We start from the raw sequence: 26,779 nt of genomic DNA on the forward strand, positions 1-26,779 counted from the left end.
GCCTACCCCCCCCCCTTTCCAAAAATGGATGCGCAGAGGGTTTGGGAGGCTTGCAAAGTGCTCGTGAGGGCTGGGGAGGGCAAAAAAGAGCAAAAAACAGGTTGCTTTTGCCCCACCAGCCCCCAGGAGCATTCTAAGAGCCTCCCAAAGTTCTGCATGTCCCCCTTTTTTTGGCGAAAAAATTAGCTTTTTGCTCATTTTTGCCCACCCCACCCTCCAGGAGCACTCTACAAGCCTCCCAAAGCTCTGTATGCCTCCTTTTTTAATGCAAAAAACGAGTGTGCAGAGGGTTTGGGAGGCCTGCAGAATGCAAAAACTTTTTAAAAAAAAATTACCTCTTCAAAATCATGGTGCATCTTATACTCCAGTGCGTCTTATAGTCCAAAAAATACTGTAAGTTTTCGGTTGAACTGTGTTTGTATGTTAAAGACTACCTGTAATCAGTTCCAATAAGAAGAATTCAGAATGCCTCTGTGCCGTCATACCTGTCGATCAGCTGCCAAGCGTAGGAAAGGTCCCCTACGATCTGCATGGTGATTAAAACCTCTTCTTTAATGTTGATGGTTCGGATCATTTGATGGAGAAACTTACGAGAGTCTGCGAGAAACTGGCAAACGTGAAGGTTGGACTCCAGCTGGTGAAATTCCTGGACCTGCATGAAGCATTTGAATGCAATTCATTCCCCGGGGAGGTTTTCAATCATATTATCCCACCAAGAAAATATTTATAGGCGAGGAAACTCTCACCTTACCTCTTCCAAAGCTTGAATCAACTGCACTGTTTTCCTGCCTGCTGCAGTGGAGTCATTATAATTCAGAGACATGATTTGTTTGGAGATTTCTCTAAACCAGGCTTGCAGATTTTCTGTTCAGGCAGGAAAAGGAATAAAAGGGATCACCTTGTGGAGGTCTGACTGTCAATGACCCTGAAACTCCCCTAAACTCTCAGTCTACAAGTGTCGCATTTCCAAATATTGACTAAAAAAGCAAAACCAGAATTAGATGAATTGCTTTCTTTCATCTGCAAATACACTAATCTTTATGCTCCATGGCAATGCAAGATTTGTGCGGGGAAAATACAGAGGTAGGATTCTTGCCCTTTTATTAGCTTCGAGAAAGAAGGTATATTTCTGCTTATTCCATAAAAGCGTGAAATATGTGTCATAATATTCATGAACTGGAATAGGACAGAGCAACATGTCAGCCATTGGGGACTGGTTGGAATAGGACATGGTAACAAGGTCAGCCAAGGTATAGGTGTGGCAACTGGGTCAGCCAATGGGAACTATTTGGTGACTGAGAGCCATGCCAGACAGCTTGGAGCCTGGGCGTGGCTTACCTATGTAGATCTGAGTCTGTGCAAGAGAACTAATCTAGTCTGTCTGCTGAGAATTGAAACTGAAACTAGACTGTTGAACTGAAACTGCTTCTCTCCTCTGCCTGTGTTTTTTCTGGTAACTCTCTACCACATTGGAAGAATCAGCTATTGATATTGTTCATTTATTCATGTGTTGTTATGTATATAAATAAGTTAATGAATCCTGCTGAATCAGTTATCTGTGTGTGCTTTTTGGATTTGATTTTTCCAACAAACTCTGACAATATGTTTCCATCTTATTGCCGGAAATTCTTAATTTATTAAATATGCACCTGCCATGAAAAGATTCAACTTGCGATATTTTAGCAGATGTTGCTAGAGGATATAGGTAATAGCAAAAGTCACATCTGTCAAATAAATACTGAACACAATTCATCAATGCTTTTTATTGAATTCACTGAAGAAAAGAGCCAACAGCACGAAGACAATGGCTACATCTGCTAAAAACTAAAAGCAACTACACACACACAATAAAATCAGGATGCCTGAATGAATGAATGAATGAATAAATACAGTGGATCAGCAATGGAATAAAATGATGATTTGAAGAGACATGACAAACCATCGGCAGAACACAGATGAGGATAATGTCCTCTTTTGAGGCATAGAGATCACAAAGCCTTGGAGCAGAATATGTGCTAAGCCATAGCATGTTTTGACTTAGTGGAGTGTTTCCCAACTTTAAGACGTATGGATTTCAACTCCCAGAATTATCTAGTCAACAACATAGCTGGTTGGAGAACTCTGGGAGTTGAAATCCATACGTCTTAAAGCTGAGGAAGTTGAGAAGTACTAGCTCAGTGCAGCACATAAATCTAGTCTAATGATGGCCTTGTGGTTGAAGAACATACCACAGCCATGGTTTGACCATGGTATGACAACGTGCCACATCATTTGAGTACAGAAAGGGGTTTGATCAGTGGTGGGTTGCAGGCGGTATGCCCTGGTACGCGTGTACCAGTGTCTTCTGGAAGCAGCAGCCACCGTACCGGAATGATGCTTTGGAGGGCCCGCTCTCATTCCTTACCTGTATTTGAAGGAAACGGGCCATCTGCGCACTCTGCACAACGCTCTGCTGAGCAGCTGGAGCGTCGCAGGCGGTGGGCGCGCATGCGTGTGCACGCGCCTGCCCGTGGTGCACGCCCGGCTCCTGTTGCAGCGTACCGGTTACAACAGGAGGCAAAACCCACTACTAGGTTTGATGTACTGTCATCTTCTAAGTCTGAACTCTAGATGCAGATGGAAGGAAAGGCTACCTGAGATTACTTCTCTCCCAACATCTTTACCCCATTTGGATTATTCTTTGTCTTTGCTAGGGTGTAATTAGATAGCAACAAGTTGGGGGGGGGGGGGCTGTAGAACCCAAAGCCAATCAAATACCCCACAGATACTGGCCAAGAATAGCAACCAATGAAATACAACTAGCTAGGTTTGTCTTGGCATATGGTGGAAATGGACTAGAGAGGATGTGGCAACTGAGTATAGCTGCTAACCATGCTCTGAGCAGAACAGGACCCTCAAAATGTGGAAGGATCCACAAAGATTAGAATTTAAACCAGAATTATTTTATTAGGAATTATAACAGAGGCTCATAATAAAGGGTCAACATATTTAATATTGCACATTATAACAGTAGGGAGAATGGTATATTCCCAATAATGGAAAAGTAAAAATATACCTTCAGAAAGAGAGATAATAAAGAAAATATTGGTTTGCACCAAAATGGATAGATTGACGTTAGAATTAAAGAATAAAGGAGAAACAGAATATCATGATATATGGAATAGATTTTACCAATGGTTGGAACAGAGAGGTAGAAGTTGGAACAGGAAATAAACAGGATTTGTAGAGCCAAATGTGATGTCATATGTGTAAATACAAATAAGTATAAATGGGCAGAATAATTGTATATAATTAGCAAGGTATGATGAGCATATATGGCATTTGTTCTATATTTTAATTTGTATGGCAGAGATAATGCCCGGATGGTCACATTATGTCCAATATTTTAATATGAAATGAATACAATTATATTTTTAAAAATGTGGAAGGATCTGCATAGCCACATAACAGAGGATAGTTATTTGGGTAACAAGGTCCCCATACCCTCAAATGGCCCCTGGAAACAAACTAGCACCCTGCATTACTTTGCTCTCATTAACCCTATGGGCCAATTCAATTGTTAAGTTCCTATTTTGTACTAAAGCAAGATGTATTTTATTCTATTTCAGCTTAAAAGGTTGTGTTGATTCAGCCATTCTTGTTTGTAAAATATGGCTTATGGGTTTGTATATTGTGGTATCTGAGCCAATTGTGGCCTATCCAGCAAACCATAATTAAATAGGCCATGGCTTACAGCAGGGGTGTCAAACTCAAGGCCCACAGGCCGGATATGGCCTGCAGGGTGCTTAGCTCTGGCTGTGGCGCCACCCTGGAAACAGCAAAGGACAAGCCTGCAGTGCTCCAGGTGCTCCAGACATGATTTACATCGAGCTGGCCACGCCCACCTGAACGTACTCCCCCCCCCCCGGTCCCTCCAAGATCAAACACAACCCTGATGCGGCCCTCAATGAAATCGAGTTTGACACCCCTGGCTTACACCAATGCATGAACTTAGCCAATATGAAGCAATCTACTACAATTTACTCTTCATGCTAAAAGAGATTTTCTGTTTCAGCCTACCGTTTTTCTCCACTCTGGTTAATGGTTTCACTCCTGAAAAGACATCCGCCAGCTCAGCCATTCTTTCGGATCCTTCTGTCTTATAGCTCTCCCACTTAGTTTGCTTTTCTGACAACATCTGTTTGAACATCTAGTGGAAAGGCAGAGGTTCCTCAGATTTATTGATTAAATTGATATCTTACTACCCAAAGCTCCTCTGGGAAGCTTAGATTAAAAGACAAGGGGCCGAAACACAAAGCTGTTACGGTAATGATGCACTTAAGGATGTCAAGTGAAGTCCTATTGAAATTACTGACCCCAAAAGTCAGCTTGCTGAACTGAGTCTATGACTCAAAATATCTGATTAGGAAGAAGAGGTATATGTCAGAATGTGGATCGAATAAACCTAAAAGCACTCTATTTGATTCACCGTATGTTAAAATAAGTTTGATAAATAAATATATTTTGTAACTTTGTTTTTAACTATGCTTCTATGGGTAGACCACATCTGACACCAGAATGTTGGTTGCTAAGTGAGGGGGATTGTTAAGTGAGTCATGACTGATTTGGCAACCTTATTTTGCCATGCCTGTTAGGTGAATTACCCTGGTTGTTAATTAGTAATTAGTAATTTAATAAATTTGTATGTCGCCAATCCCGTAGGACTCTGGGCGGCTTACAGAAACAAGATAAAAGTTAAAAATTAAAAATAAAAAGATACAATTAAAAAAAACACACACCATACATTCCGTCTAGGTGGGGCTGGACCTTGTTCAACAGCCCCAGGCCTGCTGGAACAGCCAGGTTATGGTGGCTTTTTGGAAGGCCGAGAGAGTGGAAAGGGTCCGGATCTTTACGGGTAGATCGTTCCACAGGGCTGGAGCAGCCACAGAGAAGGCCCTCCCCTGAGGGATCGCCAGCCGGCATTGTCCGGCCGACGGCACCCGGAGGAGGCCCAACCTGTGAGATCTTATTGGTCTTTGGGAGATATGTGGCAGGAGGCGGTCTCTCAGATAACCAGGTCCTAAGCCATGTAGGGCTTTAAAAGTAATGACTAGCACCTTGAAGCGCGTTCGGAGACCAATAGGAAGCCAGTGCTTCCTATTAAGTGAATCATATAATTATTAAGGGACTCCCGCTTCCTCATTCACTTTGCTTGTGGGACACCAGCTGCAAAAGTCACTAATGGAGATCACATGATCCCAGGAAACGATCGTAACATATGCTGGTTGCTAAGCACCCAAATTTTGGTCATGTGGCCACGGGGACGTTACAAGGGTTGTTGATGCAAGAACCGGTCATAAGTCACTTTGTTCAGTGCTTTGAACTTTGAACAGTTGCTAAATGGATGGGTGCAGGGTGGTGGCTACCTCTGTATGGTTTTATTGTTTTATTTGTAAAATGCCCAAAGTCTTGCAAATATTATAGGTGGTACAGAAATTTGACAAATAAATACGTAAAGATAAGAAATCATCAATGATACATTTTTCAAAGATTCTCCAAGAAAATAAGAAAGGATCAGGCCATCTTAAAAAAGCAAACACATTATTTTATTAAATTCTCCTTCAAGGATTAAAAAAAAAAAAAGAACTCATGAAGCTGTTTTCTGGGTTCTTGTAATGATAAATTTGTGACTCAGGAGAACAAGTGCCCTGACAATCTAAATCAGGGGTCACCAACATTTTGGACTTCAGGGACCACTAAATTCATAATTTTAAATCTCATGGACCATTAATATGAACTGGGCGTGCGTGTGTGGCTAGGTGGTCATGTGACTGGGTGGGCATGGCCAACTCGATGTCACTCACATCGAAGGGTACCTTGCCAGTCTCTACTCGCCCCTCCCCTCCTAGCTACTCCATGCCTGCCCACCTGGGCTCTTTAGGGCCCCAACAGGAAGCAGTTGCTGGAACTAAGCAGCCACCATGAGAAAGAGTTGGCAAAACAGCTCAGTTCAAATTGGATCTGACTGAGGAGGAGGCTCAGCAGAAGCACCTCACTGAGGACCACGAGCATAGCCTTTCCAAGTAGAGGGAAGACCTGCGGGAGTGCAAGGCCAGGTACCAGCGCCTGGAGGCTCAGTGGGATGAGATGGTCAGCTAGTTCCAGGCCATGATGCAGTCCGACTGGAACAAGATCCTCCGGCTCTTCGCCACCAGCGGCGCTTCCCTCCAGCCTTCGCGAAAAGCCTCGCACAAGGAGGCTGAAGCAGATCCCAAGTCGGAATTTCTGCCCCCCCCTCTGACCCACACAAAAAGACCCTGAAAGGGGGAGACTCTGTGCAGCAACACAAACGTTCATTGCATGAATCCGGTCCAGGGGCCATAGTTTTAGGACCCCTGATTTAGTGCAATATAAAAAATGCAAATAATCTTTCTGCAGACCACCAATTTTTTCTCATGGGCCACCAGTGGTCTAAATAAATAGCCAAATCACATTAAAAAGTGTTATTATTTTGGAACAACCCATAGCTTCTTAGGAAGTGTGCCACACTCCCTCCCACCTCAAAAAGGAGCCCCCAGATTTATTTATTTTTTACCTCTTTCAAAATGAATTCAAACTGGGCTGTATCCAGGAGGAGCTGGAAAAGAATCCTGGGATTGAATCTGGAGTCAGTGAGAACTTGGTCTTTTATCTGGCGGAGACGCTTGTTATTTGGATCATAAGCTGGGGAGGGAAGGAAAAACAGGGTGTGCTTTTTTTTCTTTTTTAACAGAGATAGCAAATTATTTTAAATCATTATTATAACTGAACTTGACCCAAAAGTGCTTTTTTTCAAGAGGCAGCTGGACTTTCTGGGTTTTTTTTTTTTTTTTGGAACACGTTTCGCTTCCCATCCAAGAAGCTTCTTCAGCTCGGGCTGGATGGTGGGAAACCATTTCCCACTATTTCCCATCATCCAGTCAGAGCTGAAGAAGCTTCTTGGATGGATGAGAAGTGAAACGACTTCAAAGAAAAACCAGTTGCCTCTTGAAAAAAAGCACCTTTGGGACAACCAGGACCTGGATGACTGAGGGTCTCCATAGACATATACAGCAAATGAACTTGTGTTAAGGTATTTAATAGCTGGGACAGCAAAGGGTACAACGGTCTAGAACACACAGTTGCGTTGATTGGTTGGAGTATGGGCTCTGGCATGAGACAACCTATGTCCGGGATGGTGAACCAGTGGCACACGGAGCCATTTTTCAGGGCACGCGAGGCATTGCCCTGTCAGCTGGCCAGCGTGCCAGCTGAGTTCAGCTTTTTTAAGAGCCTTTTTTCGCCCTCCCCAGGCTCCAGAGGCTTTATAGGAGCCTGGGGAGGGAGAAAAGAGCCTCCCCCACGAGGCCCTCCGGAAGCTTCAGGAGCTTCCCTGAAACCTCTGGAGCACAAAAAAACCAGCCCTATGGGCAAACCGGAAGTCCGGGAACTGACTTCCGGTTTGCTCGTAGGGTTGGTTTAAGCCCTCCGGAGGCTTCAGGGACCTTCAGGAGGCTTCCCTGAAGCCTCAGGAGGGCAAAAAATGATCCTACAAGCAAACCGGAAGTAGGGTCATTTTTTGCCCTCCGGAAGCTTCAGGGAAGCCTCCTGAAGGTCCCTGAAGCCTCCGGAGGGCCTCCTGATGGAAGGGGGAGGCTGTTTTCTCTCTCCCCAGGCTCCTATAAAGCCTCTGAAACCTGGGGAGGGCGAAAAAAGCATGCAAAAAATGGGTGTGTGTGCCTCTCATGCGCGCATGGGCACTGGGAGGATCGTCATGCGTTGTATTATGGGTGCGGCACACCCGCGCATGACCCCCCCTGCTGCCCCCCTTTATGGCACGCGAGCCAAAAAAGGTTTGCCATCGCTGACCTATGTTATGATTGGTTGCTGGATGTAAAGGGGGAGTTCCCCCCTTTTTCCCACCTGTTTCTTCTGTGTGCTCTGTATGCTGTTCTGTGATTTACCTGACGAATCACCTCATGATATAATGGTGTGCCTATCTTGTCTGCTCTAAATATAGATGTTAACTACATTTATTTCTATAAAACTACAAGTTTGTCTGCCTCCATTTGGACGCCAGCTGCCTAATTAATTCCCTCACTTCTTGAAACTGGCATCACATTTTTCAGCAGGAGCAATAGTTTCCGTTCCCTTGAAAAATTCCAAATGGGGTTTGTGTGGGTTTTTAAAGATATACGCATCCTGAATATGGAAACTGCACATGAATTACAGATCCCTCCACTTACAGCCACAATTGGGCACAGAATTGAGGGGAATTTGACAAGGGACTGTCTCTAAGTAAAGCTGTGATGGCTAACCTTTTTGTCGTTGTGTGCCAACCCCCGTGCACCTGACCCTCCCTGCGCATGCACGCAACCCCTCCATGCCCCCTTTTGGACCTAGTATGCCTCCCTGTAGCCTCCTGGGAACAAAAATGGGCTATTGGGGGGGAGGGGGGCTGCGCTGCACTCCTGGCTCCCATGCATATGTGTGTCTCTTGCATGTACCCCGCCTCCCGTGCATGCCCCAAAATCAGTTGGCCGGTGGGAGGCGCACATGCATGCGCGTGGAGCTGAGTTGGGGGCGGAGTTGAGCTGTGGCACCCATACCATAGGTTCGCCATCACGGAACTAGGGCATGAAAAGGTGACTTGCAAACTTCCCTTTTCTAGATGAATTCTCCATCCTTATTCTAAAACAAGCCATCATCGCCTCTTACCCAAGTCTGCAGTATGAAGCATCAGCCAACGGATGGCCACGTTGCAGTCCCTTAAGCAGTTCATCAGTTTCGGGATGTTGTCAAGCACCATCTCTTCTCTTAAACAACCTTCTTTAAGAAATTGCTGCACTTGAGTATGAACACGCTCAGTGACGGCAGCAGCTCGGCTGGCCTTGAAAGCAAAGCATTAGCATTAACAGAGGAATAGCAAAGCCCTAGGGATGAAATGGACATTTCAGAACTTGTGGGCAAAGGCTAAACTACATCTCCCAGCATCCTTCATGCTTGGCTAAATTGTCTAACACACTTGAGGAGATGTAGTTTGCGATACCCAGAGAGTAACAAGTGCATACTCCTGGTACAAAATGTTACTAACCAAAACTATTAAAATTCTTACGTTTTTAAACACAAGATTTAATATTACTGCTGTTCCTAAATAACCCTTACTTTACAAAATATAAAAAGTGCAGATGTTCAAGATATTCCAATGGAACAAGTTACTATCCAATTTATGAAGAAATCTATCATTGCCAATTTTCCCTGTCAGGATTTGGAAGTTAATTCTGGCGAAGTTGCTTTGCAAGTTTCCTTTCTAATCAGCAATCTGTTTGCAGTTGTTCTCAAAAAGTAAAATAGGGGCAGATCTGGTTAGTGCTTAAGTGAGATATATTAGTACCAGGCAATCTCAACTGTAGGTGATTGTACACAGAAATTTAAGGGATTAGGTCTACAGAACAGGAGGATTTATTTTAATTAATTCCTCTGCTTTTATTTCTGCTCTGCCATGGAAGGGACTCTTCAGTAGGATTAGCATTGTTCAGATTTAGTATTTATTTGCCTGGAGAGTTGAAATGTATCCTAGGAGAAGGAAGTGTCCAATCACTTTTGTCCTGCTGCTAAGCAAGCCACAGATTTTCCATGAAGTCATCCGTCCTTGAATTGGACTAAGAGGAGAGAGTAGCTACCTCTTGTGAATTATAAACAAGAACATTTGACTGAAGTTTGCTAATGAATATGCCACAAGGGAACAAATGGTCACAGGAGTTTTGCAAGTCCGCAAAGGGTACAAAAGTGAATTCTGACATCTTGTCCGGCTTCCTGCATTAAATTTCAGCCACAGTCAATCACACTATGGATCTAGGCATCTACTATTCTTCCTCAAAAGGTGGGCTGAGACCTTCCTTCCTCCCTCCCATTTTAATGACTTTCTCTTAAAGTTATTCTTAAAGATCCATCTCATCCTGAGCACCCTTTTTTTTGAACTATTAGATCTGGCAGACGGTACCAGGATAATAAAAAAAAGGACAAATAGGCTGAAAAACAGCTTCTACCCCAGGGCAGTAACTATATTGAATTTTACGGTATGGTGCAATATTAATGCAATATATGGGGTTTTTAATTTTAATTATATAGAATGTGAAGGATGTGTGTTTTGTGTTTTTATTTTTTTAGTTATAATGTACACTGAAGATGGCATTTAATTTTGTTGCATGATGTGCAATGACAATAAAGTAAACTAAACTGATGTACTTCTACGGTCACAGGAAGATCCCTCCACTTTCCCATTTAAATTTGCTATGCCCTCCTTCCTGACAAAGCTCAACATATGTGCAAATTGAGGTTGCCAAGGGTAACAAGATAGTAAAGCCTTAAAGGTAAGAGGCCCTTAAAAAGCTCTGCATTTGATGAGAAGATCACAAGTTGATAAGTTTAATGAAAACACTTAAATCAGATTCCAACCTAACTTCACTTACCCTGCTAAGCTCACATTTCCTTACCTGCTCCTTAACGTTGGAAAGATCCAATGTGTAGTTCAGGGCGGTTTTGGCAGCCTTATACGGCTCCCAGGCTTCTCCCAGATTGACTGATATTCCCATGTAGATGCTAATAACCTGTGAACAGAAGCCAAAGTAAAGTCCCTGAAAACTCCAGTTGTCTAAACATTTAGAAAGAAAGAAAACCATTTAGAAAGAAAGAAAACCATCAACACATCACAATTTACATTTACATCTGGTTGGCTGCAAAGATGGCTAACTATGGTTGCAGAGTTAGCTATCATGGCTATACATGACTTTAGAGATGGTTAACCATGGTTATGGGTGTGACTAGCTGTGGTTGTGGATATGTTTAACCATGGTTGTGGATGTGGTTAGCCATGGTTGTGGAGACAATTTAGTGGCTCTATGGCAGAGAGAGTTTAAAACTAGGGGAAAATCAATGCTTGACATGGTCAGAGGTGGTATTCTGCTAGTTTGGACTGGTTCTCCTGAACTGATAGCGGAAATCGTGGGTGGGCCTATCTACTTGCCCTGGCTCTTTTTCATCCTATTTAGGGACATTTTTTGATCAAAGTACATGCGCGGCCAGCCGGGCGTATGCGTGGATATGAACTGATAGGGAAGGTAAGTGAAAACCACCCCTGGACATGGTTGCAGATTTAGTTATGGTTAAGGCTAGCCATGATTGAAGACAATTATCTGGCCAGCTATGTAGCCAGTTAGCTATGGTTGTGGTGACAGCTTAGTGGCGCTGTGCCAGGCAACATTTTAAGGCTAGTAAAGAACAAAGCTGCTTGGTCTATTGTAGGAAACCGTACCTGGTTCAAAGCTACAACAATCCCAGAATTAATTAAGCGTCAAAAGGCCCAGTGAACTCTCAGATATCTAGACATGGATTTTGAATGGGCAAAGGGGGGCATGGAATTATCCTCACTGGCTTTGCCTGGCTCTCTTGTATTCACCCCAAGGATCTGAAATGATGATGAAGCAAAAACTTATGGGCAGCCTTGGGAGTGGGTTGGCAAATGAGGAAAAATGACCACACAAACATTATCATGCAAACAGCATTGTCATACACTTAGATTGGACATCAAGACAGTGATGCAAAGGGCAGCATGATCTTATGTGATATAATTTGAGCATCCCTGAAATTTGCAATAATATAATGTAATATAATATACATAATATAATATAATACAAAATAATATAATATACTGTAATATAATACAATGTAATATAATGTAATATAATATAATATAATATAATATAATGTAGAGTAGAGTAGAGTAGAGTAGAGTAGAGTAGAGTAGAGTAGAGTAGAGTAGAGTAGAGTAGAGTAGAGTAGAGTAGAGTAGAGTAGGAATGGAATAGCTTTATTTGGCCAAGTGTGATTAGACACACAAGGAATTTGACTCTGGTACAGAAGCTTTCAATGTACATGCAAATCAATAGAATCATCATCATCCCAATAAGAATAGTAGTAAAGAAGATGATAAGATGGTAATAATATTATATGTATAAATATAAATACTTATTAGACAGTACTGGGAGGATGAGATGTTGAGCAGTGTGTTGGCAGGAGGGGAAAATCTCTCCTTCTGTCTACTTGTTTTGGCATGCAATGCCCCCCCACTGGCTTCCCGAGGGGAGGAGTTGAAACAGTTCATGTCCAGGATGTGAGATATTGAGGCAAATTGATCATTAATAGCATCTCCAACCATATATTTACCCAGTTGTCTGGAAAATATTTATCTACTATTTCTCTCATCTTGGCTTGTTGGGTGTGAAGGATGGAGGGGTCGAAGTAAAGAGTCACGTACAACATAGCTGCCTGCGTCGCCAGAGCTGTGCTGCGATGTTCCGGCAATGGATATGCAGAAACCTGAGAAGGGAACAGAGGGAAAGGGCACTTTATGAGCCCGCTGGCCATTTCCCTACTTCTCCCCCATCCCTGGGTCTTGTCCAGCCAGAACCTACCTGGTTGTAGATATCATCTGACCTCAAGCGGCCAATCACCATGCTGATAAATATTTTGTTGATGGGCACCCTGCTGAAGTAACTCTCGGGATAGTTTGCGGGCCTTTTAGCTCCGGGTTGACTTGAATACCCCGTGCTCCGAAGCAGCTTACATATATCATCCATATTGGAGTCAGCAGAGCGAGCAGCACTGGATGGGGCATGATAAGCACACGTCACCAACAGAGGATCTTATCGAAGTACAAGTAGTCCTTCACTTACGACCAGTCATTTAGCGACTGTTCAAAATTATGATCGATCCTGAAAAAGCTACTTATGACCTGGATTTAGAGTTCTGACATCCACTCCCACCTTGCAGTTTTATATGACTGCATTTTAGGTGTTTGGCAAACATCTTACATTTGCAACCATTTGCTGTGCCCACAATTTAAAATATTTTTGAAATAAACTAGCGTTTACTTCATTTCCAGAAAAAATTGCCCCGTGTTGAACAATTGTTCATTAATGACTACGGTATTTGGATAATGACTATCACAAAAAAGATAATAAAGATCAGATTCGGTCACATAGGGACCCACTTTCTGAACAGTCACAACTTAAGACTTAAAAAATTGTGGGCTCTGTTACAATTGTAAGTTGAGGATTACCAGTACAGTAAAAGGATAAACTTGCAATTCGTTTGATTTGATATGAAAATTGTTTTTCTCCCTCGTTCCAGGATATATTTTTTTTCAAATTCTCAATTTGACTTTGAGCCCTGGTCTTTCATGGAAGCATTAGCCAGACCAGACTTTACTTATCTTCCAAGGCCAGAAAGATTGGCCTCGATGTTGCAAAGTAGGTTGGCATCAATGAGAAAGTGTTTCTCCACCTTGGGAACTTTTAAGATGAATGAACTTCAACTCCAGAATTCCCCTGCCAGCCATGCTAACTGGGGAATTCTGGGAGATGAAGTTCACACATTTTAAATCTTTGACAGTTGAGAAGCACCGGAGAAAGACTTTCCTTTAAAGGCATTGCAAATGATTCTTAAAACAAGTATATTGATGCAATCAATACAGTAGTTGAGTTTGCAAAAAAATAATCAACCACAAAATAGCCAATTGATCATACCCTGAATCAGAGATGTTATACCTGTATCGATAATAGGAAACAAGCATTCTCTCTCGGACTTCCCCTTCAATTTTCTGATCAATGACAAGGAGCATGACACCATACAAATAAAGGGCTTCACACTGCAGCAAACAAGACAGACAGACAGACAGAGAAATTCATAGTTAAAACTGCAAGGATATTAAGCAAAGTGTGTGATTTCCTGTTACATCAAACTCATTAGAGTGTTCTCTGTTATAGAAATTTTGTGATGTGTTTAATTACAATTTTCTAATTCTTCGGTGAAAGCAGTTTGGTGTAGTACTGAAGGAATCAGGTTAGAAACCAGAAGGTGAAATGATTAAAATATCTAAAAAACAAACTACAGTAAATAAATATTGCTGCATGGTTAGAGTAAGCTTACCAATAGCTGTTTTCCATCCTCATTCAGCAGCACTGTTTCCAGAGTTTGCTGAATGTAAATCCCTTCATTGAGATCATCCAGATATCTAGAAACAATAAGAATGAAATAAAAATTAATCTTCTGCAGAGGTGAATGTTAGAAAAACCTCATGTTTATATACAGATTTATTCCCTTCTTTAATTGGGCTTCCAAACCCTTTGACATCAATTCTTTCCAAAGTTCCTTTGCATTCAAAAAGTATAAAAAGCTGATGCAGTTGAAGAGAAGAACAGGTAGCTGTAAAACTCATTATCAGGATGTCAGTTACGGCTTTATATCCAAAGGATCTCATTGAATTTTATTTAGTTGTGTGGCATGTTAAGAATTGTTGATCACTATCAAGCTATCTTGGAGGTGTGTCTCTCAGACACCCCCAAAAGCTACTTATGACCCAATTCTGGAGTTGCGCACATCCCCATGGTCACATAACTGCATTTTGGGTGCTTGGCAACCAATTCATCTTTATGGCTGATTGCAGTGTTGCACAGTAGCATAACAACTTGTGTTTTTTTCCTGACCTTTTTGACTTCTAGCAAAAAAATATCCATTGGAACATATTGATTTGTTTCCAGGACTGTGGTGTTTGATTAATGACTGCCCTAAAAAAAAGTCGTAAAATCAAGTCCGGTCACGTGGGTGCCTCAACTTACGACCCTCATAACTTACAACAGAAATTCCAGACTCCACCATTACAGTTGTAAATTGAAGATTACCTGTACTAAAGTATATTGCAAGTTAAAAAAGACTAACTAATGTCAAAATTTAATGTCACATTTTATATCAGTGTCTTATTAGCTCTATCATATAACAGAAACATTGTGGAAAACTCTGAAAGGACATCTGCATATATTCTCTTACACTTTCCCCCCCTAATTTAATTATTTACTTAATTTAAATTTCAAATCTGACAAATATATCAGGGCTGGCAATCCTGGACAAATAATTTGAGATCATGCCATCTTCTTTCCAATTTTTAAAATAGTTTATATCAAACATTTTGCTCCAAATATGAGTGAATTCATATTTACAAATTCGGAATGTTGTATGTGTGTGGAATTCTGCTGTTTTTCTGTTGTGTCCTGAAAAAAATCTGAAATCTAAGCCATAATAACTTAATGATATTTCACATAATCACAAGCTATTTCCTTGGCTGTAATACATATTCTATATTCATATCAGTTGCTGCTATTTCAATTGCATGCCCAACTGCTTACCTGCTTAAATCAACAATATATTTATGAACACTTTGGAAAGCCAAATAAAATCTGGTTAAAATTTCTATGTTGTTTTCACGAAATTCATCATCTAAATCTTGCAGTTCAGGTTTGGCTTCTAGTTTTCCTTCACACAATTCAGGCCCCTAAGATGGGGGGGAAAATCAGGAACAGAATTAGTATGTTTGGGATAGAACACTAATCATTTAATACTTCCTTCATTAAAAAGGTAAAGGTTCCCTTGCACCTATGTGCTAGCCGTTCCCGAATCTAGGTGGTGGTGTTCATCTCCGTTTCAAAGCTGAAGAGCCAGCGCTGTCCGAAGACATCTCCATGGTCATGTGATCAGCATGACTAAGTGACGAAGGCGCAAGGAACACTGTTACCTTCCCACCTGTTTTTCTATTTGTATTTTTTACGTGCTTTCGAACTGCTGGTTGGCAGAAGCTGGGAGAAGTTGCAGGAGTTCACTCTGTTACGCGGCACTAAGGGTTCGAACCACCGAACTGCCAACCTTTCTGATTGATAACTTTAGCTTCAGTATAACACAATTCTTACTTTGAAGTAGCTGAAATCAAATATGATATCTCCATATTTTTGTTGATCGCTTTTGTCTTTGAGGCGGAATACAGGAGGGACAAATTCCGACAGTCTCAGCAATTCAGCAATGATAGCATTTCCACAAGACACGATCCGAAGAATGGCTTGTCCACAAAGATTATTTTCCGCTAAGAAGTCCAACATGGTGAAGAGGAGGAAGGTCGTATTTTTTCAATGCAGGTTTATACAGTTGTCAAAATAATCTGAAGAAAAATCCTTTGCAATTCCTCCATTACATTCCTGAAAAAGTCATTAACCACAGAAAGAACATTTTAATGTTGTTTTTTCATGCTACAATTTTATTATTATTATTTCAAACTGAAGGTTGAATTTTGCAACAACATTTTTACTGCAGAAGATAATTTAAAAATTCTATTTGGAAGTAAATGTAGACCTCAGGATACAGCAGTTTGCGACAAGGATTTAAAGATTTATCCAGATTCAGTTCCCCTAGGGCCGGGGTGGCACGCAGCCCCCTCGGTGGGCATGTGAGCATCGCCCCAATTCAGTTCTGCTGCGCATGCCCGTGTACCTCCCGGCAGCCAGGTCTCTGCCGTGCATGCGTGGGGGCGGGGCACGCATGGGGGGGCACATGCAGAGGGGTAGGGCAAGTGCAGGGGCCTGCACATCCATGTGTGTGGGACCTGTGAGGGGTGCCTGTGCATTGCATTTTGGTTGTTCAGGCCCATGCATGTGCATTCATGCTTCCTTGCACGTGCTTTGGGCACTCAGTCATGTTCCAAAATTGTGCATGTGCTCGTGCCCACACACATAATGATATTCCCCCTGCACACGACCTGCCACGCTCCTTCTGGGCCCCCTACACTTGTGTGTGACTCTTACGCGCCCTATTTTGGGCCTAGCAGGCCTCCCTCAAGCCTCCTGGGACCAAAAACGGGCGGCGGGGGGACGCGCCACATCCCCGTGTTCCTCCCCTCCCTCTGTGCCTGCATGCGCAACTCCCCTGCACATGCGCGGGCATCTCCTGCGTGCGCAACAGACCTGAAAATCAGCTAGCTGGCATGAGGCGCACATGTATGTGTGGTGGAATTGAGCTGGGCGACGGCTCACATGCCCGCCGAGAGGGCTCCGCGTGCCACCTGTGGGACACGTGCCATAGGTTCGCCATCACAACCCTAAGGTCTTTTTCTGGTTACAAAATGGTTCCATTCCTGTGTTGAGTGATGGTATAACACAGCTGGGCAAAATGTCTGCTTAATACAATCATTAAGAAGGAATAGAGTTATTAAAATGAGATTATTGATGAAGCCAAATAGAACCTTCAGGTGCCAGGCTAATATATCTTGGAGAAACCAAGTGTTACGGAATTTTTTTCTTTAAAAAATCCATTACTCTCTCATGTGACTTACTTTCACAAAAACATGTCGTTTTCATGAAAATGAATCACAGCAGGAAGCTAGAAACATTTTGGTGATATGACGAGTTTTTTAAGAATTAAGAGTAACCATATAATTTTGAACTTGAAACCATTCTGATGAAAAAAAAACAATTGGATGGTTAGGGTGAATTGCAACTGTTATCAACAACATAGGGAAACACATTTCCATTTTCAATATAAACATTTAAATTTTTTTTTTTAATGAAATAAAACGTCTAGAAACTTAGGGTTTCTTTACAACGCTCGGCCATCAGTTAGGAGATTCAACTTCCTTGCTATCCTTTTAAAACTTAATTTTTAAAGTGATATTTATGTCTCACATTTTCACTCTTGGAGATCACAGCACCCTTGCAAGGTAGGCCAGACTGACAATGACAACTGAGCTGGTCTCCAAAATGACTTTGCCTTGAATTAACTTATTTAATTTAATCTAATTTAATTTATTTAACAAATACTATTGATTAGGCCCTTTATTAAAGGCCAGGCAGAATTATAAGAACTCACACTTACAGTTCTTTTTATAGATTTTTAAACTGCTTTTAATTGCATTTTAATGCTTTGAATGTAGCTAAATTGTTGCATTATTAAATTAGGCACACCTTGACGACCCACGGACCACTTCACCACTAAACTGTAATGTACTATCATGTCTTGTTCTGTTCTGTTGCATTTTATTTTCATGTTTTAATTTTTAATTCTGGCTTGTAATGGTAATAAAAATTTGACTAACGCTTCTGCTTTTTAATTGTATCGATCGCTTGGTTTTTCTTAGCTAAACCCTGTGCGCTGCCCAAATTCCAATATGAGATGGGCAGCTATATAATAAATTTGATAAATACATTTTCATTTGATAAATAAATACATTATCAAATTACCGAGAATAACACTCAATATTTGATCATGAGTTAACAATTGCACGAGAATATTTCCCGTACCGGACTTACTTTCTCTCCTCCCCTCTTCCTACAGAGAGGAAGAGAAGAGATGGACGGAGACTTCTTTCTCTTTGGCTCCCCTTATCAGACCCGCGAATCAGATCAGGACCCGCGGGGTGCACGCAGTTCGTCAGAATGGGTGCAAAGTCGAGTGCAAGCCGACAAGCAGTCAGCAAAGAGAAGAAACCGGGCCGGAAACCGAGGCGAAGCTGCAGACGGCCATCAAGACTAGGCAGGGCCGGGCGAGCTTCCCTTCATCTTGGGTCACATGAGGGTTTGCGCGGTCATGTGAACAGGCGCCGGCGTATGAGAAGTCTCGCCGCCCTTCCGAGTCCTCCCGCCTTCTCTTGCAAGCATCTGAGCCAAGATTCAAAATAAGAGGAAAAGATAAAATAGAGAGTGTTTCCCCCACTCCCCAAGGAAACAGGTAAGGGGGCAAGGGATGCTTAGAGTAAATGCTGGTGAAAAAAATTGCATCCAAGCCTCGCGCTTGATCCGCGCCCCGGATGAACCCGTTTCTTGCATTCACACGAATGCTTTCCATCCCCAGCTAGCAAAGGGGCTGACTTTGCCCAGGTCTCGTGCTTTCGTGCAAGTTTGGGGAGCTTTGCTGGCTGTGTGGATGCAGTCATGATTTGGGGCGTGTTGTGCGAAAGGAGCCAAGTTTTTTTTTTGGGGGGGGGAAAGAAAGCGGGGAGAGGTTTCATTTCTGAAAAAGATGCTGCTGTGGAATTCTGGGAGTTGAAGTCCACTCAACTGAAAGTTGCTTACTTAGAAAAAATATTGATTTGTATCCTGTAAATCAGTGTTTCTCAACCTTGGCAACTTGAAGATGTCTGGACTTCAACTCCCAGAATTCCCCAGCCAGCAAATGCTGGCTGTGGAATTCTGGGAGTTGAAGTCCGGACATCTTCAAGTTGCCAAAGTTGAGAAACACTGCTGTAAATCACCTATATGTAACTATCACCTAGCCTGACTAGGTGGCTCAGTGGCTAAGGCACTGAGCTTGTCGATCAGAAAGGTCGGCAGTTCAGCGGTTCGAATCCCTAGTACAGATACCCTGCATGAGCAGGGGGTTGGACTAGATGACCTCCAAGATCCCTCCCCTTCTGTTACTATCTCGCCTTTCAACAGGTTCCCTGTTGTGTTCAGTGACAGTTTGGTTGAGTTCTAGCTCACCTCGCCTTTCCAAATTATTTTTTACTTTGTTGGCAAGTGGGTTTTTTCTTCTTCAACCACACAATCAAGTGCTTGATTTGTTGTTTGCTAAGCAAAGAAAACATAAGTGTGCTACGTTTCAATAAGAATAATTCATAATCATTCAAGAGCTGTATTGGATCAAGCCAGCATTCTGGGTTAAAGACAGATGAAATGGGCGTTTATGAGAAACCGTGATCTCAGGTCTATATAAAATCTCAAGTATTATAAAAGTGAACCCATGGCTAGGTTCACTTCTGGTGCTAAAACATACTTGGTTTTGGTTTGGCATAATTGCCAATCAAATCTCTGGTTTAGCATGATATGCACCAAAGACAAATTCCTTGGCCAATAAAGAATTCTATTCTATGAGAATTCCAGGTACATTATTGTGTTTCATTCAGCAGGTGGGTCTCAATTTTAAGTGATCTTGTGTACACTCTTGTGTAGCTTCTCAAGAACAGTGTGAAGTGGCTGGTTTTTGCCATCGTCTGAGATATTCTGGAGTCTAGCCTAGGGGAATTTCTTAGTGGTCTAACCCTATGTGAGAATGACCTTGGGGGGTTGATGCTGTCTGAGGAATGGTCAGATAATAATAATAATTTCAAAAAGGAGAGTAGAATAGAATAGAATGACAGAATTGAAAGGGATCTTGGAGGTATTCTAGTCCAACCCCCTGCTTAGGCAGGAAACCTTATACCATTTCAGACAAATGGTTGTCCAATCTCTTCTTAAAACCTTCCAGTGTTGGAGTACTCACAATTTCTGGAAGCAAGTTGTACCACTGATTAATTGTTCTAATTGTCAGGAAATATTTTCTTAGTTCTAGTTGCTTCTCTCCTTGATTAGCTTCCATCCATTGTTTCTTGTCTTGTCTTCAGGTGCTTTGGAGAATAGCTTGACTGCCTCTTCTTTGTGGCAACCCTTGATATATTGGAACACTGCTATCATGTCACCCCTACTACTTCTTTTCATTAAAGATAAGAGAGAGCATAGCCCACAGTTATATAGTGGGTGGAGCAAGAAGAAACCCTTCCTAGTATTTCAGAATATAAAACAGATGGTGGGAGATTTGTACTTTCAGATTTGCAAGATTCTCTGAATGTACCCTTACAATAACTGAATTACCTTATCTAGTTATGTTCCTGGTCTGGTCTACCTGGTAAGGCTGACATAATTTTGCCATATCATGCTTAGTATGCAAGATTAATCGAATGCTGTCACCTTGTGAGATTTATTCAATAAGCAATAGTTGGATCAGGGCTTAGGGGGTCATTGCTTAGATACTCAGGTCCTGCTAAATTGCAGTGACCTCTGTTTGACTCATTATTGCTATAGAAACTAAGCCCTGACCCCTTGCAAACATAGCTTAGTGTGGTATCTGATATGTCAGTATTTTCCATAAATTAACCAATGAGGAAACCACAGTCAGAATGAACAAGTAAAAAATTAGCAGCAGTTAAAATTATATGAGAGCAATAACATCATGTTAGTAAATATGGCACTTGTACTCCTATAAAATCCTAAATCTAGAATTGCCCAAGTTAGAGTTGGTTGTTATTATTATTACATGTGTTGTTATTAAATGTGCTTGACTTACAACAGTTTGCTTAGTGACAGTTCAAAGTTACAACGACACTGAGAAAACTGACTTATGACCATTTTTCACACTTACGACCGTTGCAGCATCCCCGTGGTCATGTGCTTTACACTTGGATGCTTGACAACTGACTCGCATTTATGACAGCTGCAGTGCCCTGGGGTCATGCGATCCCCCTTTGCGACCTTCTGACAAGCCGAGTCAAAGATTCACTTAACAGCCATGTTATAATTTAACAACTGCTGTGATTCACTTAACCAAGGTGGCAAGAAAAATCATAAACTGGGGCAAAACTCACTTCACAAATTTTTTTCACTTAGCAACATAAATTTGGGGCTCAATTGTGATCGTAAGCTGAGGACTACCTGCATTGGCCACCTATCTCATTTCGAAGTAACTCTTTTTAACTTCGTTAAATATAGATGCCGAGATTTCGACTGCTACTTTGGCACAAAGTTTTCAGACGGTATTCCCCTCTGTAAGGGCATCTAACGAAACCAAGGGTGTATTTTTAGCTGTGGTTTTCTCTAACGGTTGAAAGAAAGATTCAGTTGTGTCGGGAGAGTTTTACACAGCTTTGCTTTTGTGTGCCAGTGAGGCCTGGTACTCATGCCTTCGTCGCCCCGCTGATTGGATTACTGCAGTGTGGTCTACATGGGGCTGCCCTTGAAGAGTATCCCATAGCTTCGGCTTGTGCAAAACGCACGGGTGTCGGCAATTCTAAGTGCTTCCAAACTGCACGAGTTAACACCTCTGCTCACAGAGCTGCATGGGTTGACAGTTTATTTCTGGGTCTCCAGATTCAAGATTTTGACCCCTAAAGCCCTTTATGGCATAATAACTAGGTTATTTGGCGGAACTGTTTTGTCCTGGTTTCATCTGTTCATCCCCTCAGATCCAGCAAGAAAGAGAAGGGCCATCTCTCTCAGGGAACGACACCTGGTGGGCCTGAGGAGGTGGGCCTTCTCTGCTATGGCGCCTGCCTAAGGCTGCTTCTAAAGCTTGGTCGTCTTTATTAATTTACGTCCATTTTTTTCCCCTCACTCTGCTCCTTAACTTTAGTACTACATCTTGAAGATCTTCCTTGGTGGAATTAAAATTGGAAGACCTGAGGCAAAACAGGCCATTTCTGCCCAATTGATACTTGGCCAAACACTTGTTGTGGCTTGGTTTGTTTACAATATTCTGAAACATACAGTACATGCGATACAATGAAATAGAAGGATGGGTTTATTTCTGGCCTGTTTTAATTCCGGGTTATGAATGGGAGAACATCAAGAAATCCTGGGACAGAAAGAAAAACCAGGAAGTTAAAAACTTGCTGGGAAAAGAAAGAAACTATTTCCATATTATTGCCAAGAAAATGTGAATGTATCCCCTTGGTTGTAGTAGTTGAGTCTGAATTGAAGCTATTATACGAAGAGAACTAAAAGTCTTTAAGCTTTAAAAGCTTAAAAGAATATATATATATATATATATATATATATATATATATATATATATATATATATGTATGTATGTATACACACATACATACATACATACAGTATGTGTGTGTGTGTGTGTGTGTGTGTGTGTGTGTGTATATATATATATATATATATATATATATATATATATATATATATATATATATATGTTATATTTATGCTGATAAATAAATAAAGGGAGACTAGTATAGATCTATTTCAAGCTATTTAGCTCTCATCAGCTAGCCATACCCAAGTTTTGGGAATCGAACCTGTGCTCTATTGCCTCCCATCTGTCTGTATGGTCTCTTGTGACGAGCCTAATGATAGAGAGTGGAAGTGTGACCTTCCTCCCATTCTTGGGCATACCAGGGGTTGTGACTTTAAATATATATATATATATATATATATATATATATATATATATATATATATATATATATATATATATATATATATATATATATACATATATATACATATATACATATATACATACATACATACATACATACATACATACACACATACACACATACACACATACACACACATACATACATACACACACATGTGTATGTGTGTGTATATATATATATATGTGTGTGTGTGTGTGTGTTTATTTGTGCTGATAAATAAATAAATAATACACACACACATACACACACAATATTTTGTTACGTTGTTTGCAATATTTGGATTAATATGCAAACTTGTTTTCTGTGTATAGCCAAGAATTACTTTTTCTCTCTCCTTATTTTGTTTAAGGCAAAACCATGCATACATTTTCTTTGAGAGAAAAGCCTAATTAAACATTCAGTTTCCATTTTTTATGTTTAAAACTGCTCACCAAATATATTTTAGAAGATTTAAATCCTCATCTTCCATTATTTGCAAAACACGGTGTTCATTTCTTTTTATTTATTTTCTTTTGTATATTTTATTATTCCGCTAGTCAGATGAAAGATTTTTCATAGCATCTATGGCTAAGGAGGAGAAAAACACCCCATAGTTATTAAAAACCATTACACCACTGCTTAAAATGAAACAAATCTCCCAATCAAAATGAAATAATAGCAGAAGTTTGAAAAGCGTTGAGAGAATATGTCAATGGGTGGTTGACTTAAAGCCAATGTTATTTGCTCTATATGCCTGCTACATAACCAGCTAATATATTAAATGACTGGGTGTTCAATAAAGTATATATACTGTGCATGATCCAATCTCATGTGGAGAAATATCATCATTGTGATATCACAAATAGTGCTTTGTCACCAGGCCTGGGCCTCCCTCAAAACTGAAGAGATGGCTCCATTATTGAGGTGGATACACTCACTTTCTCTATGCTGGAGTTTGGACATAATTTTCATAATATTTAATTTTATTTAAATATTATTTAAATAAATAGAACTATTTAAATATTTAATTTTCTAACACTGACTTGTTTCATATTTATATAATTGCTTTTATATATTCACCGTTTTACTTGGTTATACTACACAACAGAGTCACTTTCAGTGAGATGGGCAGCCATATAAATTCAATCAACAAACAAATGTCACATGTATATTTTGCCTCTCCACCTACCAGATGAACATGCAAACTTTCGTTGGGTAGGAGGACATTGAATATTTGCTTATTTTTGTGATTTTTTAGTTGATCTAAAAAAAAGGCTTGCCCTAAAGATGGACATTGATTGCTCCTTCAAAAATAGATTGAAATGGACAAGCCGGTTCATTTTTTTTACAGACTGGGAAAATGGTATTATTTTATTTATTGGCTGATACATTTTTGAGCTTGCTTTCTGTTTTTTTGTTGTTAGTTGCGAAATCGTGTCCGACCCATCATGACCCCATGGACAATGTTCCTCCAGGTCTTCCTGTCCTCTACCATCCTCCGAAGTCCATTTAAGCTCACTCCTACTGCTTCGGTGACTCCAGCCAGCCATCTCATTCTCTGTCGTCCCCTTCTTCTTTTGCCCTCAATCTTTCTCGGCATTAGGCTCTTCTCCAGTGAGCCCTTCCTTCTCATTAGATGGCCAAAGTATTTGAGTTTCATCTTCAGGATCTGGCCTTCTAAAGAGCAGTTGGGGTTGATCTCCTCTAGGACTGACCGGTTTGATCGCCTTGCAGTCCAAGGGACTCGCAGGAGTCTTCTCCAGCACCATAGTTCAAAGGCCTCAATTCTTTGGCGCACAGCCTTTCTTATGGTCCAACTTTCACAGCCATACATTGCAACTGGGAAAACTAGAGGCTTGACTAGACACACTTTTGTTGGCAGGGTGATGTCATAGCTTTCCTCCCCAGAAGCATTAAAATATCCAGATGGGTCACATGCATGTCATAGAATAATAAAACATTATAGTAATAATCATTGTTTATTTTTTTAGGACGCTTGATCAGAATGTCCGGACGCCCATTGATTTCCCTTAGTGGTGTGGATACATGTCTGACTTCTCTGAAAACCTGCAAGACCTACATAAACACCGGCATGGATGTAACCACAAATGTGGCCCTTGATCTTGTGGAAAATCACAGTGAGTTCAGCTTTGGGATCTATTCTTCTTGCTTGTTTTTCAAAACTTTCAAGGTGTCTTGGGATCCTGCCCTACGGGCTTCAGCCAAGTTCTTCCACTGTGTGATCCAACATGGACATCCATTTACCTACTTCAGCTGATTTTCTGTCAGCTTCAGCTTGGCTACCATGCAGCATAACAAACAAAATTTCTGATTTGCAATAGGAGTTTTGAGGATGGGCTGTTCTCTCTTGAAGCCTGAATTTTAAGACCTTCATAAGATCCTTTCTCCCCGATTTCTTTCGGTCTAGGTTCAGGGGATCAATACGTCCTTTCCAGCTGCTAAACTGCTTTTTATATAGGTGTGGGAGAAAGCAGTGAGTTACAAATTGTGCAATGCCATCTCCAGAATGCTCAATTGTATTTACATGAAGGGCAAATGCCATCTTTGAGAGCTAATTTTGGGGGTGCACATCACCCAATGAAAGTTCAGAAAGCTTGGAGGGTGGGGAAAACTAAGACCATTGATCTTCTCCTTTTCTGACAGTACCAGAAACAAAAATATTCGTATTATTCCAGGAGATGGCTGTAATTCAACACTGACTGTAGTTGCTTGCCTTTTCGGTGTAAAGCACCTTAATTCAAAAGGTGGTAGGTTATGTATTAAAAAGGGAAGAAGAACATATTAATATCAAATGGGGCAATAAAATAACTGATGGATATATGTAGCCCACATGCTCACTGAAATAAAATGGTTTTAAGAAAGGAAAGTTACAGTTCTGAGTTTGATAGTGGGAAACATAATTTGGGGCTGCTACCAAAATACCTGTCTTTCAACCCACACCCCTCTTAGATCACATGGAAACAGGACTTCCTCTTGAAGTTTAGACCAGATAGACAGATATACTTGACCTGAAGAAGGCCATGTTAGAGTAAAAATATAGCTTGTGGTTCAGCCCAGATGTTCAGCATCTTTTTCCAAATTCTGGAAATTTCTCTTAATTTTCATCTAGTCCTCTTCTTTGGGGCAATGTCCACGCCCTCTTTTATGCAACAACACTTCGTATTTTTGAAGACTATTTTCAGATCTCCCCAGTTCTCTCTTCTATGGGCTAAGCATACCAAAATTTAATTGATCTAACGCCAAGATTTAAGATATATGTTATTTATTTTTATAATACTTCAGATAATATCATAACAGTAAGGTCAGTTTAACCATAAATATTCACTGGACCAAAAAGAGGCTAGATAGCCAGCGGTGCTTCAGTTGGCAGACCTGCACAGATTTGAGACTTGAACTGGGTGGCTTGAAGTCCCTTCTAATTCTGTAATTGTATATTCATTTATTACATTTGTGTCCTGTTTATATCCACCATCAGAGCCCTGAAAAGTAGGTTGGGCAGCCAAGAAAATGATTGGTCCAAAGTCATTCTGCAATTTTCATGGTGAAGTATGGTGTTTCCTCAAAAATAAGACAGTGTCTTATTTTCTTTTGACCCCTGAAATAAATGCTTGGCCTTATTTTGGGGGAGGTCTTACTACTTTTGAGGCGCAAGAAGCCCTTTAACCTCAGCCCGCGGCCCGTGGATCAGCTGATCTAGAGAGGGCCGAAAATTCTGTCTCTGTTTCTGGCACACTCTTGCCAGCCATAGTGTCGCTGGTCCTGCTGCTCTTTTGCTGCTGCCACAAATGAAGGGGCATGGTAGCTAGGGTTTGCGGGAGCGGCCTCTGTGAGGGCGTTCTGCATGGATGGCAGATGCATGTGGGGGGGCTTGGGACATGTCCCCTTCCTTTTCCCCTCAGGAAATGGCAGAGACCAGCT

The 26,779-nt window shown here is 41.2% G+C and overlaps 2 protein-coding genes across 3 annotated transcripts in view; one reads left to right on the plus strand and one right to left on the minus strand.

Moving 5' to 3' along the window:
• The window catches only part of WASHC5 (WASH complex subunit 5), a 47,639-nt gene extending 29,177 nt beyond the window's left edge, over positions 1 to 18,462 (minus strand). Inside the window, exons 1-13 of one of the 2 annotated variants that reach the window (XM_032222819.1) lie at positions 18,186 to 18,462; positions 15,801 to 16,082; positions 15,243 to 15,388; positions 13,990 to 14,074; positions 13,608 to 13,708; positions 12,474 to 12,663; positions 12,226 to 12,378; positions 10,497 to 10,610; positions 8,719 to 8,890; positions 6,578 to 6,705; positions 4,060 to 4,189; positions 752 to 864; positions 486 to 652 (exon numbers count right to left, since the gene is read on the minus strand). In XM_032222819.1, coding sequence (XP_032078710.1) covers positions 486 to 652; positions 752 to 864; positions 4,060 to 4,189; positions 6,578 to 6,705; positions 8,719 to 8,890; positions 10,497 to 10,610; positions 12,226 to 12,378; positions 12,474 to 12,663; positions 13,608 to 13,708; positions 13,990 to 14,074; positions 15,243 to 15,388; positions 15,801 to 15,986 — 1,685 coding nt within the window. In that variant the 5' untranslated portion in view covers positions 15,987 to 16,082; positions 18,186 to 18,462. Of the gene's footprint in view, positions 1 to 485; positions 653 to 751; positions 865 to 4,059; positions 4,190 to 6,577; positions 6,706 to 8,718; positions 8,891 to 10,496; positions 10,611 to 12,225; positions 12,379 to 12,473; positions 12,664 to 13,607; positions 13,709 to 13,989; positions 14,075 to 15,242; positions 15,389 to 15,800; positions 16,083 to 18,176 lie in introns of both variants that reach the window. The other variant, XM_032222820.1, reaches the window with a different exon arrangement.
• A 33-nt stretch (positions 18,463 to 18,495) lies between these two features.
• The window catches only part of NSMCE2 (NSE2 (MMS21) homolog, SMC5-SMC6 complex SUMO ligase), a 256,066-nt gene continuing 247,782 nt past the window's right edge, over positions 18,496 to 26,779 (plus strand). The window contains exons 1-2 of the mRNA XM_032222821.1: positions 18,496 to 18,603; positions 24,832 to 24,978. Of these exons, the coding sequence (XP_032078712.1) occupies positions 24,846 to 24,978 (133 nt within the window). The 5' untranslated portion in view covers positions 18,496 to 18,603; positions 24,832 to 24,845. The remainder of the gene's footprint in view (positions 18,604 to 24,831; positions 24,979 to 26,779) is intronic.

This window comes from Thamnophis elegans, chromosome 8, assembly GCF_009769535.1.
Source record: "Thamnophis elegans isolate rThaEle1 chromosome 8, rThaEle1.pri, whole genome shotgun sequence".
NCBI classification, from domain to species: Eukaryota; Metazoa; Chordata; class Lepidosauria; order Squamata; family Colubridae; genus Thamnophis; species Thamnophis elegans.